This window comes from Scyliorhinus torazame, chromosome 19, assembly GCF_047496885.1.
Source record: "Scyliorhinus torazame isolate Kashiwa2021f chromosome 19, sScyTor2.1, whole genome shotgun sequence".
In the NCBI taxonomy this organism is placed as follows: Eukaryota; Metazoa; Chordata; class Chondrichthyes; order Carcharhiniformes; family Scyliorhinidae; genus Scyliorhinus; species Scyliorhinus torazame.
Window position 1 is genome coordinate 63601922 of NC_092725.1, and position 12669 is coordinate 63614590.

General features: G+C 48.3%; 1 protein-coding gene across 6 annotated transcripts in view; it reads left to right on the top strand.

Annotated features, from left to right (window-relative positions):
• Window positions 1-1934: 1934 nt before the first annotated feature.
• LOC140396174 (ataxin-7-like protein 1) overlaps window positions 1935-12669 on the top strand; it is a 317394-nt gene continuing 306659 nt past the window's right edge. For 2 of the 6 annotated variants that reach the window (XM_072484429.1, XM_072484431.1), the window contains exons 1-2: window positions 1935-2134; window positions 2506-2574. In XM_072484429.1, coding sequence (XP_072340530.1) covers window positions 1969-2134; window positions 2506-2574 — 235 coding nt within the window. In that variant the 5' untranslated portion in view covers window positions 1935-1968. The remainder of the gene's footprint in view (window positions 2135-2505; window positions 2575-12669) is intronic. The other 4 variants (XM_072484428.1, XM_072484430.1, XM_072484432.1 and 1 more) reach the window with 2 other exon arrangements.

Here is a 12669-nt window from a genome sequence, read left to right on the forward strand (position 1 = left end):
CACTAATTCCCCCCCCTCCAGCAAACTCCCTCCCCCCCAGCACTCACTCCCTCCAGCAACCACTCCCTCTCCCCCCTCCAGCACTCACTCCCTCTTCTCCCCCCTCCAGCACTCACTCCCTCTTCCCCCCTCCAGCACTCACTCCCTCTCCCCACACTCCAGCACTCACTCACTCTCTCCCGCCTTCCAGCACTCACTCCCTCTCCCCCCCTCCAGCACTGACTCCCTCTCCCCCTCCAGCACTCACTCCCTCCCCCCCTCCAGCACTCACTCCCTCCCCCCCTCCAGCACTCACTCCCTCCCCCCTCCACCACTCCCTCTCCCCCCTCCAGCACTCACTCCCTCTCCCCCCTCCAGCACTCACTCCCTCTCCCCCCCTCCAGCACTCACTCCCTCTCCCCCCCTCCAGCACTCACTCCCTCTCTCCCCCCCCAGCACTCACTCCCTCTCTCCCCCCCAGCACTCACTCCCTCTTCCCCCCCTTCAGCACTCACTCCCTCTTCCCCCCCAGCACTCACTCCCTCTTCCCCCCCTCCAGCACTCACTCCCTCTTCCCCCCCCTCCAGCACTCACTCCCTCTCCCCCCCTCCAGCACTCACTCCCTCTCCCCCCCTCCAGCACTCACTCCCTCTCCCCCTCCAGCACTCACTCCCTCTCCCCCCTCCAGCACTCACTCCCTCTCCCCCCTCCAGCACTCACTCCCTCTCCCCCCCTCCAGCACTCACTCCCTCTCCCCCCCTCCAGCACTCACTCCCTCTCCCCCCCCTCCAGCACTCACTCCCTCTCCCCCCCCAGCACTCACTCCCTCTCCCCCCCTAGCACTCACTCCCTCTCCCCCCCAGCACTCACTCCCTCTCTCCCCCCCCAAGCACTCACTCCCTCTCCCCCCCCCAAGCACTCACTCCCTCTCCCCCCCAGCACTCACTCCCTCTCCCCCCCAGCACTCACTCCCTCTCTCCCCCCCCCAAGCACTCACTCCCTCTCCCCCCCAGCACTCACTCCCTCTCCCCCCCAGCACTCACTCCCTCTCTCCCCCCCCAAGCACTCACTCCCTCTCTCCCCCCCCAAGCACTCACTCCCTCTCCCCCCAGCACTCACTCCCTCTCTCCCCCCACCCCAAGCACTCACTCCCTCTCTCCCCCCACCCCAAGCACTCACTCCCTCTCCCCCCCAGCACTCACTCCCTCTCTCCCCCAACACTCACTCCCTCTCTCCCCCAGCACTCACTCCCTCTCTCCCCCCCAGCACTCACTCCCTCTCCCCCCCCCCAAGCACTCACTCCCTCTCCCCCCCCCCAGCACTCACTCCCTCTCTCCCCCCTCCAGCACTCACTCCCTCTCTCCCCCCCTCCAGCACTCACTCCCTCTCTCCCCTCCCCCCAGCACTCACTCCCTCTCCCCCCTCAGCACTCCCTCCCTCTCCCCCCCCAGCACTCACTCCCTCTCTCCCCCAGCACTCACTCCCTCTCTCCCCCCCCCCAGCACTCACTCCCTCTTCCCCCCCCCCAGCATACACTCCCTCTTCCCCCCCCCCCAGCACACACTCCCTCTCCCCCCCCCCGAGCACTCACTCCCTCTCTCCCCCCCCCCCAAGCACTCACTCCCTCTCTCCCCCCCAAGCACTCACTCCCTCTCCCCCCCAGCAAGCACTCACTCCCTCTCCCCCCCCCAGCACTCACTCCCTCTCCCCCCCCCCCCAAGCACTCACTCCCCCCCAAGCACTCACTCCCTCTCTCCCCCCCCCCCAAGCACTCACTCCCTCTCTCTCCCCCCCCCCAGCACTCACTCCCTCTCTCTCCCCCCCCCCCCAAGCACTCACTCCCTCTCCCCCCCCAGCACTCACTCCCTCCCCCCCCCCCCCAGCACTCACTCCCTCCCCCCCCCCCCCCAGCACTCCCTCCCTCCCTCCCTCCCTCTCCAGCACTCTCTCTCTCTCCTCTCTCCTTCCCTCCCTCCCACTCGATTGAAGATGGCGGAAGGAGCCGAAGTTGACGTCAGGCTCTGGCGAAGGGAAGCGGAGGAACAAGAAGGCAGAGCAATGGCGACCCTGGAGCGGAAAGTGCCGAGTCCCGAGGCCTTCCTGGGCAAGCCCTGGTCCAGCTGGATCGACGCTGCCAGAGTGCAGTGTGCGGACAGTAAGCGCCCCCCCCACCCCCATCCCCGCGGGCGGGCGGGCGGGCCGGGCCCGGGCGGCGTGTGTGTGACAGGGGCTGCGGGTGGTCCCGGCTGCCCACCCCCCGGCCGGCCCGGCCCGGGAGACACACAGGGAGCCGGGGCTGGGCTGGGCTCCGGGTGCAGCCTCTCAGCAGGCTTCCCCATTGACTGTGTGTTCGTGTGTGGAAGGATGAATTGAAATAAGTGTCTCCCCCCCCCATGTGGCCCAGGTAGACAGATAAACACTGGCAATAAAATTGCTTATTCCAGCTAATGAGGTGCCACTGATTGAACATTAACTACCATGTTGCCTTTATTTCATTTCTTTCCTTTTCCATTTACCCATGTGTAGATACAGAATCAGAAGACACTGGAAAAGAGGGTGGGAAGAATAGAGAGGTGATGAGGCTTAATAAAGAAGGTAAGGGTGGCAGTGATGCTCAAGGCAACAACACAACACCATCCTGCAAATACAAAGTGAAATATAGTTCCCACATGTTAACCAGCCGCCAATCTTTGACAGGTACTGCAATAAAGGAATGACAGACTTCTGACACTGATTGCACAATGTTTATATTTGTTGTGTGTGTGTGTCAATAGTGCTCACAGGGCATGGAGCTACCAAAGCATTAAATGCTTTCCATTACACACATGTAATTTGTGATTGAAAGTTAAGTTTGATATTCGCCTGATCTTAACTGCAGCTTCAGGATCTCAGCCAATCCTGGAAGCTACATGTATGTTGTGAAATGTATTGTGTTTCTATTGAACTGGATAAATTTTTAATGATGGTGCCATCACAGGTTTATTTAGTTGTGGGGTTTCTGAAGTTTTGACTATGACTTTTCAACTTTTCAATGGAATGATTGTGTAAAATGTCTTTAAAACCTTGATCTGATGATGAAATTCCACTTAATTGCTAAAAGCAAAAACGTATTGATAGAGATTTGTTCGAGCTTGCAGTTCTGTTGATATGAATTGTCTGATTAAGTTGAAAGGGACATTGACACCTAGCATGCTGAGTTCCAGGATTAGCTAGGTCGGACTAACTCTTTCCAAAGGAAACAGTGCCGTGTTGGCTCATATAAAAAAGGCTCAAATTCAGCAGATATTGTTGCATTTGGTACACCGGAATATGGTTTTCAGGTTTTAGTGCTGTAAATTTCCACACAAGCTATATTTTTTTGGAAACAAGGTAATGAAGATGTGTCAGTGATAGTCATGTCGTTATTAAATATTATGTCATTTCATATTTTTTGGTATATACAAATGAAGTGTCAAATGGGTTTTACTGATGCTAATTTAAAACCTTGAGTGCTGTGTGTTCAGTCAACCTGAAGGCTATAGAATCGTAGGATAGTTATAGCACAGAAGGAGACCATTCAGCCTGTCATGTATGTGCTGGCTCTCTGAGGGAGGAATTATATATCTTAGTACCATCCCCTCTGCCTACTCCTGCACATTCCTCCTTTTAAGATAATCCAATTCGCTCTTGAATGCCTCAATTGAGCCTGTATCCACCACACACTCTCAAGCAGTGCATTCCGGATCTTAACTTTGGTTTTTCCCCATGTCGCCGCCTTTTGCTTTTTTTGCCAACTGACATAAATCTGTGCCCTCTGGTTTCCAATCCTTCCATCAATGGGGGAATTTTTTCCATGTCTATTCTGTCCAGACCCCGTTTGGGGTCTTTTGGTGACAATCAGTCACAGGGATGCTCTCATAGTTGCAGCGTTCACACCATAGTCTGTTTCATTCTGTCACATTAGTTTAAATATCTTAATTCTGTATCACCCAGTAAAATTACTTTATTTCTGCATCGAACCACAATGTAATTGAAATGCCTTATAGTTTAAAGGTGGAAAGCAACTTCTTTGGTTTCCTCATCTTAGACAGTTTTTTCTTTTGAGTAGTACAGTTCATGCTCTCACTTATATATCACAATATATTAGAAATAATAATTCTGAGAAAGCGATTGGCACACCTCAGTCTACACCTTGTTATATATGATACGATACCTTCTCACAATTGACCGTTGTCTAATAAATAGTGGGAAGTAAAACGCAGTGGATTTGCAAATTTCAGAGTTCTTCTTCTGTATTTTGTAGCTGTTTCCCCCCTCTCCAGCCAAAATAAAATTTTCTGAGAAGTCTTATGTAAGTTCTATTCATACGCTATACTAAATCCCTTCAATCAACTAGTTCTTTTTTTAACCTCTTGTTCCTTTTTTTCCTGTTTCCGATGCCTTTATGATTTTTTTGGTGAGAGTCCTTTTGACCAAAAGATGTACCTGCTGGGGTTCTGCATACTGTACATCGGGGAATGTCATTCTCCGCAATAAACTGGAGTTGGGTTGGATGTTTCTTCTTAAAGCTTCAAACTCTGATTTAAAAAAATATATATATTACGTTTTCAATTAGCTGTGTAGCCAGAAAAATCAAACAAGCTTTGGGAAGTTCACAGGGGGGGCTGTGTTTTGTGAGTACATTGGCTCAGTTTTCACCCCGAGAAAACTGTTGACATTAAGGACAGAGTAAGTGTGAGCAAAGATTTATTTTCTGCAAGAGGGGAAGATGAGCAATCTGGAAATAAATGCCATCTGTTAAAAAGAAAAATCACTTTCTGAGGGCTCTACATGAGGTGTCTTGCAAGAGGCTTTTTAGAAAAATGCAGGCATTTGGTACAAGAGGAAATCGAGTGTATGGATAGAAAGTTGATTGATGGCCAAGAAACAGTGTGAAAATGAAATGAAAATCGCTTATTGTCACAAGTAGGCTTCAGTGAAGTTACTGTGAAAAGCCCCTAGTCGCCACATTCCGGCGCGTGTTCGGGGAGGCTGGTACGGGAATTGAACCGTGCTGCTGGCCTGCTTGGTCTGCTTTAAAAGCCAGCGATTTAGCCCAGTGTGCTAAACCAGCCCCTTAGGGGTAGGGTGAATGGGTGTGGCAAAAAGGGACTGATAGAGGTGTACCCAGGCATCAGTCCATTATTGATCTAGGTATGAACATTTGCTTTAGATTTGAATATAGAGAACACAATCTTGAAATTGTCTGACACACAGCAGGAGTTTTAGCATACAATAAGGAGGACTTGGAAAGATATAGGTTGGCAGAGAGAGACAGATGGAGCACGCAATTTATTGTGGATGAGGGTGAGGTAATACTTTTGGTCGAAAAATACAAGGATCGCGAGTATACAATTAATGGAAAGATGTGCAAATGTGGATGAACATAAGGATCCAGCAGTTCATGTGTGTAATTCCCTGGATGTGAGACAGGTAAATACAACAAATAATACAGGTAAATAAAACAAAAATAAAGCTATTTTATAAATAAGGAAATAATGTACAAGAGTTAAGTAGTAAGGATGGATTTATGCAAAACATTGATCAGACCATAATTAGACTAGTATGTGAAGTTTTGGATAATTAATTACAGAAAGGACAAGCCATAAAGAGTTTATGGAGCACATTCATTGAACATGGCAGTTGTAAGGATGGGGCTGTTTTCAGTGGAGCAGAGGAGGCTCATTAGATTTGATAGAGATATTGAAAATTCTGAACAATTTTAGACTGAGTGATTTGGGTGAGACTTCCTTCTAGTTGGGGAGACAGTGACTAGCAGTTATAAATTTAAAATCATCACAGAGTAAGGAGAGAGATTAGGGTCAGTGTTTCCTCCAAAAAGTTTGTTATTTTGCATGGAGCCAGATTTTTCAACGTGCGATACCTTCAGGCTGGGCCTCGCAATTTACTGGGAACATTGGTTAAGATAATTATTTTACAGTGTGTTGGAGCAAAGAATGGTTTTTCACAGGATGTGTTGGATGCAAAGACCATTGCATACTTGGGGAAAATTGTCTAAAGATTTGAAATAGAACAAGATGCATGAGAGACGTTGAGCAAGTGGAATTAGTCTTGCATTCTTCTTACAATAAGCCTACACAGATTCGATGGGCTGCGTAGCGTCCTTCTCTGCTCTAAACCGTAATAGTTTGAATAAACAATTTAAAATAAAAATGTCCCAAAGTTAAGCCTCTTAAATGTGTATATTTTTATATTTGTTTGTGATGTAGCATTTATTGCCCATTCCTAATTGATCTGAGCAGCTTTCTTGAGCTTCTGCAGTCCGCGTGATAGTTCGGCAATTGCCGGATTTTGACTCCGTGCCAGTGAAATACATTTCCAAGTCAGGATTGTGCCTGATTTGCAGAGGAACTTGTAGGAGGTGGTGTTTTCATTTACCTACTGACCTTGTCCTTCTCGGGATTTGAGATTCTGGGTTTAGAAGGTGCTGTCAAAGAAACCGTGACAAGTTACTGCAGTGTGGTTTGAGATCGTACACGCTGAACTTAAGGGACAGAATTTTCCAGGCCACTCAGTGGCGGATTGAATGATTGCGGGGGGGGAGGATGGGGAAAATACGGCGGAATCGAGCAATCGGTTCTGTGTAAAATGATGGCAAGGAGGATCATAAGAACATAGAATGAGGAGCAGGAGTGGATCATCTGGCCCCTCGAGCCTGCTTCACCATTCAATAAGATCATAGCTGATATTTTTGTGGACTCAGCTCCACTTACCCGCCTGCTCACTATAACCCTTAATTCCTTTACTATTCAAAAATCTATCTTTGCCTTAGAAACATTCAACGGGGCGGCATGGTGGTGCAGTGGTTAGCACTGCTGCCTCAAGGTGCCGAGGACCCGGGATCGATCCCGGCTCCGGGACACCGTCCGTGTGGATTTTGCACATTTTCCCCGTGTTTGTGTGCGTTTCGCCCCCACAATCCAAAGATGTGCAGGGTAGGTGAATTGGCCACGCTAAATTGCCCCTTAATTGGAAAAAAAAATTGGGTACTCTTAAGTTTTTAAAAAAAATTGAAGTCAGCTTAATTTCCCTTCATCTGACAGACATGATCATAGAACATTAGAACATAGAACTATACAGCGCAGTACAGGCCCTTCGGCCCACGATGTTGCACCGAAACAAAAGCCATCTAACCTACACTATGCCATTATCATCCATATGTTTATCCAATAAACTTTTAAATGCCCTCAATGTTGGCGAGTTCACTACTGTAGCAGGTAGGGCATTCCACGGCCTCACTACTCTTTGCGTAAAGAACCTACCTCTGACCTCTGTCCTATATCTATTACCCCTCAGTTTAAGGCTATGTCCCCTTGTGCCAGCCATTTCCATCCGCAGGAGAAGGCTCTCACTGTCCACCCTATCTAACCCCCTGATCATTTTGTATGCCTCTATTAAGTCTCCTCTTAACCTTCTTCTCTCCAACGAAAACAACCTCATCATCTTCAAACCTTTGCTGTCTTTGCCAAAGTGTAGTACTTTGTTTGAACTTTTATTTCTTGCAGCCACCCTAAAAGTTGTTTGTTTAATTAAGTCCTCTTGTGTGAGTTAACAGTTGTGTGAACTGTTAGTTTGGTGCTTCAGTTTCACGTGTGTAGAATGTGTCCATTCAACATACCTACTTCTGCATATTCATTAAAGCTTAAATACAGTGTGCTGAAGGGCTTTGACAAATTCTGAGCCAATGACTCACTCTTGATCTGTAAGTTTATTTGTGGGCAAGTTAAGCATTCGTTCGTTCACGTGTTGTGTTCAACTGCTGAAAACAACTTTCAGCTCTCTTTGGGTGGTTTCTGCTATGTCTTGTGGTTGTGACTTACCCAGGTAAAATATAAATAAATGCAACATTTGTCACATGTTACATAAAGTGGTGGATAGATGTGGGTCAGTGCAAAATGAATCGTACCTAGTTTGCTGTGAGTCACAGTTGACACCAGATAAAATTAAATATTTGTCCATTAGCACCTTCAGGTAACCTGACCTGATGGTGAAGGAACCAAAGGACCGGTCAGCCCAGTTACCAAAGAACATGGCCTCGCTCTTCCACGGTTTACCTTGGCTCCCGAAGTTAGTTCAAACTGGTCGCAGGCGTTCACGAGCCTGTGCACCGGCACGGGATCTGAAGACGGTAATGTCGTCCAGAGAGGCTTTGATCTGAATGCCTCCACTGCCTGGGATTGTCACTTCTCTTATGCCCAGATCCTTCCTGATGGACTCGGCAAAAAGTTCTATACAACACACAAACAGGACAAAGGAGAGGGGCAGCCCTGCCTGACTCCAGATTTGGTCTGAAAGCTTTCTGATTCCCACCTGTTGATTGAGACTGCGCTACTGATGTTTGTGTAGAGCAGTTGGACCCAAACCCCATTTTGGATAGAACATCCATCATGTAGGTGTGCAATATTCTGTCAAACGTATTCCCCTGGTCCAGGCTGATGAGGCAGGTGTCCACTTACCTGTCCTGTACCTAGGCGATCGTATCCCTGAAAAACACAAGGCTATCAGAGATCTTCCTGCCGGGTACAGCACAGGTCTGGTCAGGGTGGATCACCGACTCCAGAGCAGACTTGACCCAATTGGCGATGACCTTGGCTAGAATTTTATCATCTACATTCTACAGTAAAATGGGTCGCCAATGTCTAATTTCTTCCCTTTCCCCCTTCTGCTTGTAGATGAGGGCGATGATGCCTTTCCTCATGGACTTTGACATGCTGCCGACCGGAAGCATACTCTCGTACATTTCCAGCAGATCTGGGCCCGTCCAGTTCCACAGTGCCGAATACAACTCAGCCGGTAAACTGTCGCTTCCAGGAGTTTTACTCGTTTCAAAGGACTTGACGGCGTCAGCTCATCCAGAGTTAACGGTTTGTCCAGGCTTTTCCGTTCGCTGTCGTCCAAGACCTCTGTGATAGATGACAGGAAAGATTGGGAAGCCGTGCTGTCTGTTGGCTTCAGATCATAAGAGTCTGGCATAAAAGTATTTGCTGATCCTCAGGATGTCAGACTGCGATGACTTTACAGAGCCATCTTCTTCCTTCAGGCTGCTGATCACAGAGGTCTCTCTGTGCACCTTTTGGAAGAAGAAGCATGAGCACATTTTATCCTGCTCCACGGAGCAGACTCTGGACCGGAAGATAACCTTGCAGGCCTCTGAGGTATAGAGCGAGGCTTGCTGGCTCCACCTCTTGGAGATCCTCCTTGACACCAACCCCCATTGCCTGCAGCCTGAGCAGATTCTGCATACTTTTCTGGAGTCTGGACATGTCCTCCACCCCCCCCCCCCCCCCCGTCTCTCTCTCTCTCTCCGAATACCTTTGAGGATGAAAAACCTCTTGATGTTCCCCTTGATTGCTTCTCACCAGAGAGGTGGAGACTCAAAGAGGGGTTTCACGGTTTTCCAAACATCGTAATTCCTTTTGAGTTCCTCGAGGTTCTATGGGGCCAACAGTCTGACATTCAGCTCCCATGTCCCCGTCCCTCCCCCAGCCTGCCTCCTGGTTTTCCTGTAGTTGACAGTCGGGCATAAGGAGGCAGTGGTCAGAGAAGAATATTGGCTTGACGTCGGTGGACCTGATCGTGAACGCACAGAACACAAAGTGGAGTTCCATCCTGGAGCGGATGGTCCCATCTAGCCGTTGCTGGCGTATTTTACTGTTTCAGGTTAGATTACCTGAAGTTTCTGGGGATGTGGTTCGAAGCGACTGGGGCGTGCACCGAAAACTGGGAGGAGCGCATCACCAAGGTAAGATGGAAACTGGGCATGTGGGAGCAACACTGCCTCTCCATTGCGGGCAAAAACCTGGTTACCAGGTGTGAGGTACTATCGTTGTTGCTGTGCAAGATGCAGGTCAGGCCCATTCTCCGATTCTACGCCACAGCAGCCATCTTCAAGTCCGAAGGGACACCATGCACAAATCTCTGGATAAGGGAGGGAGAAACATACCCAACGTTACCCTCATCCTGATTGCCACCTTTGTGTGCGACCGCATCAAGCTGTGCGTGGACCCCCGGTACGCAAATACCAAGTGTCACTACATACTGAGGTTCTACCTGTCCCCGGTGTTATGAAGGATGGGTCTGGCCTCGTTGCCGCGGAACGCTCCAAGCAGTTGGAACCCGCCGTATCACCTGTCCCTAGTGGAAACATTTGTAAAGAAAAACATCTTTGACCACAAGGCGATCAAGCAGTGGTCTGCACATAATGTCCTTGAGGCCCTTAGGGACAAGGAGACGATGGATCATGTTGGATGGTTCCCTGAGCTGACTGTGAGAGTCATCTGGCAGAACGCCTCATCACCAGAACCTTCAAACAAGCACCAAAACCTAGCTTGGCTGGGGGTGAGAAGGGCGCTCCCAGTCAGATCCTTGATGTACGCCAGAAGTCTCAGCGCCGTCGCACACTGCCCTCAAAGCAGCTGCGGGGGGGATGAGACGGTTGCCCACCTTGTGGAATGTGCCTTTGCAAAGAAGGTCTGGAGAGAGGTCTGCAGTTGCTGAGGTTCATCCCGAGCAGCTCTGTGACGCAGGACTCTGTGCCCCACGGACTGTTCCCAGGAACGCACACCGAGACAAACTTCAACTGCTGCTGGAGGGTCATTAACTCTGGTCTGCCCGGAACATGTTGATCTTCCAGTGCAAAGAATTGTCCTCGACTGAGCGTTGCACACTGGCACATTCCAAGGACTACGTGCTATGGGACCCACTCAAGCTTGGGGCAGCCACCACCAAGGCACAATGGGGAAAGGCCACTGTGTAAGGCCTTTCAACAAATGTACACCGAGGGGCTGGTAACCCCTCGGTCTGGGTGACAAATTTATAAAACTATATTGAAGCACCGCAGGGTGTAACTTGACCAATGTAAACAGTTTGAAAAGAGTTGTAATGTAAATATTGAAATGTGTGTCATGCCATCATTATTGAATTGAAGAAACCCCAATAAATCAGGACCTCTGGAGAAAATGTAAACATCATACTATACTGTTGTGACAATTTCAAATGTTTTTGTCATTTTTTCCCTGAGATTTTATGAATAAAGTATATTTTTGAAAAAAAATATTTGTCCACTAGCAATATTCATTCAAGTTGGGTTGTAATGTATGACTTCTATATTTACTTTGTTCTCTTCTGGATTATGTAAATGTGTATTTAATATTGCGATGCTGGCCTTCTCTTGTATATATCAATATGGTGTTTAGTGCAATATAATTCACGTCAGTTATGTGGTAAAATTAATCCGCCTATATGTGGTTGAGTAATAGGAAGGTTTTTCTTCAGAGTTATGTGGTTTACTCAGGACTTGAGGAAGACATCAGATCTGCGTGCTCAGACTTACTTTTCCTTTGATCTCAGGGCGGCACGGTGGCACAGTGGTTAGAACTGCTGCCTCACGGGAAGGAAGACCCGGGTTCGATCCCGGCCCCGGGTCACTGTCCGTGTGGAAGTTTGCACATTCTCCCCCTGTCTGCGTGGGTCTCACCCCAACAACCCAAAGATGATGTGCAGGGTAGGTGGATTGGCCAAGCTAAATTTCCCCTTAATTGGAATTTTACAAAAAAGTTCCTTTGATCTTACCTGAATGGACCAACCCCTCTCACCAGTCCCCAATCACCTGTCGTCTTCAGGAATCCTCTGTGAATAATTCCTCTTCAAACTCTCACAGGCTTATACATGATAGAATACTGTATTCTGCACCTTGTGGTCAATTTTTCACGTATTTGTCTTGGCTGAATTCCTCCCCCTTGCTTTTGAAAGCTACTGACTTGGTTAGGGTACAGTTTGGCAGGCACCTCACTCAGGCAGCCATTATTCAAGAGTCAGTCTGCAAATGGAATGACAGCAGGATTCATGAACTTGGCGGTGAGTGCTGACAGGATCACGGCGTGGCAATCGAGCAGAATGCTGAACATGCATTTCCTAGTGCGTAGCAGTCAGCATCAGAATTTTACCCTTCTCAACCGCTATTGCATTTGTTTGGCTGGGGTGAGTTAATTCAGGGTGGACTTAAGACTCACTGATGAAATTATTTGATTCATTGAGAGAGCCCCCTGTAACACATTGAATAAACCACTTGTCGATTTCCTGTGAATGACTAGATAATCAGTTTTAATGATGTTGGTTGAGGAATGAATGTGTGGCAGCGCACCACGGAGAACTCCCCTGCTTTCCTTTGAAATAGCGCCGTGGGATCTTTTACCTCTGAGAGTGCAGTGCTCCTTCAGTACTGCAATGGATTGTCGGCCTCTCAAATGCCTGTGAATTAAAGAATGAACCCTACTCGCATGCAGCTGCCATTCATTAACTCAGTTTCTCACTCTCGAGTTCTGTGATGTAATCTCAAGCATCTAAGTATTATTGAATGACTCACGAATTGAAGAACGTGTAATTGATGTGCTTGCTGACGTGATGAATTGGCAATATTTTTCCCCATTTTGTTAATCCTAAACCAGATACTCGTCATGTCGATTGTTGATAGTAAAAATGATGCTCATGTCAGCGGTGACCTAAGGTCATGTAAATCATGAGCACTACTCCCTGGCCACTAAATATCCCACTGAGCATATCTCATTGTTCAGGAAATCACAGATGTGGTTTAATTAGCTTTACGACGTGATTAACTACTCAGTCAAGTAGTGATTTATTTAACCTGTAAAA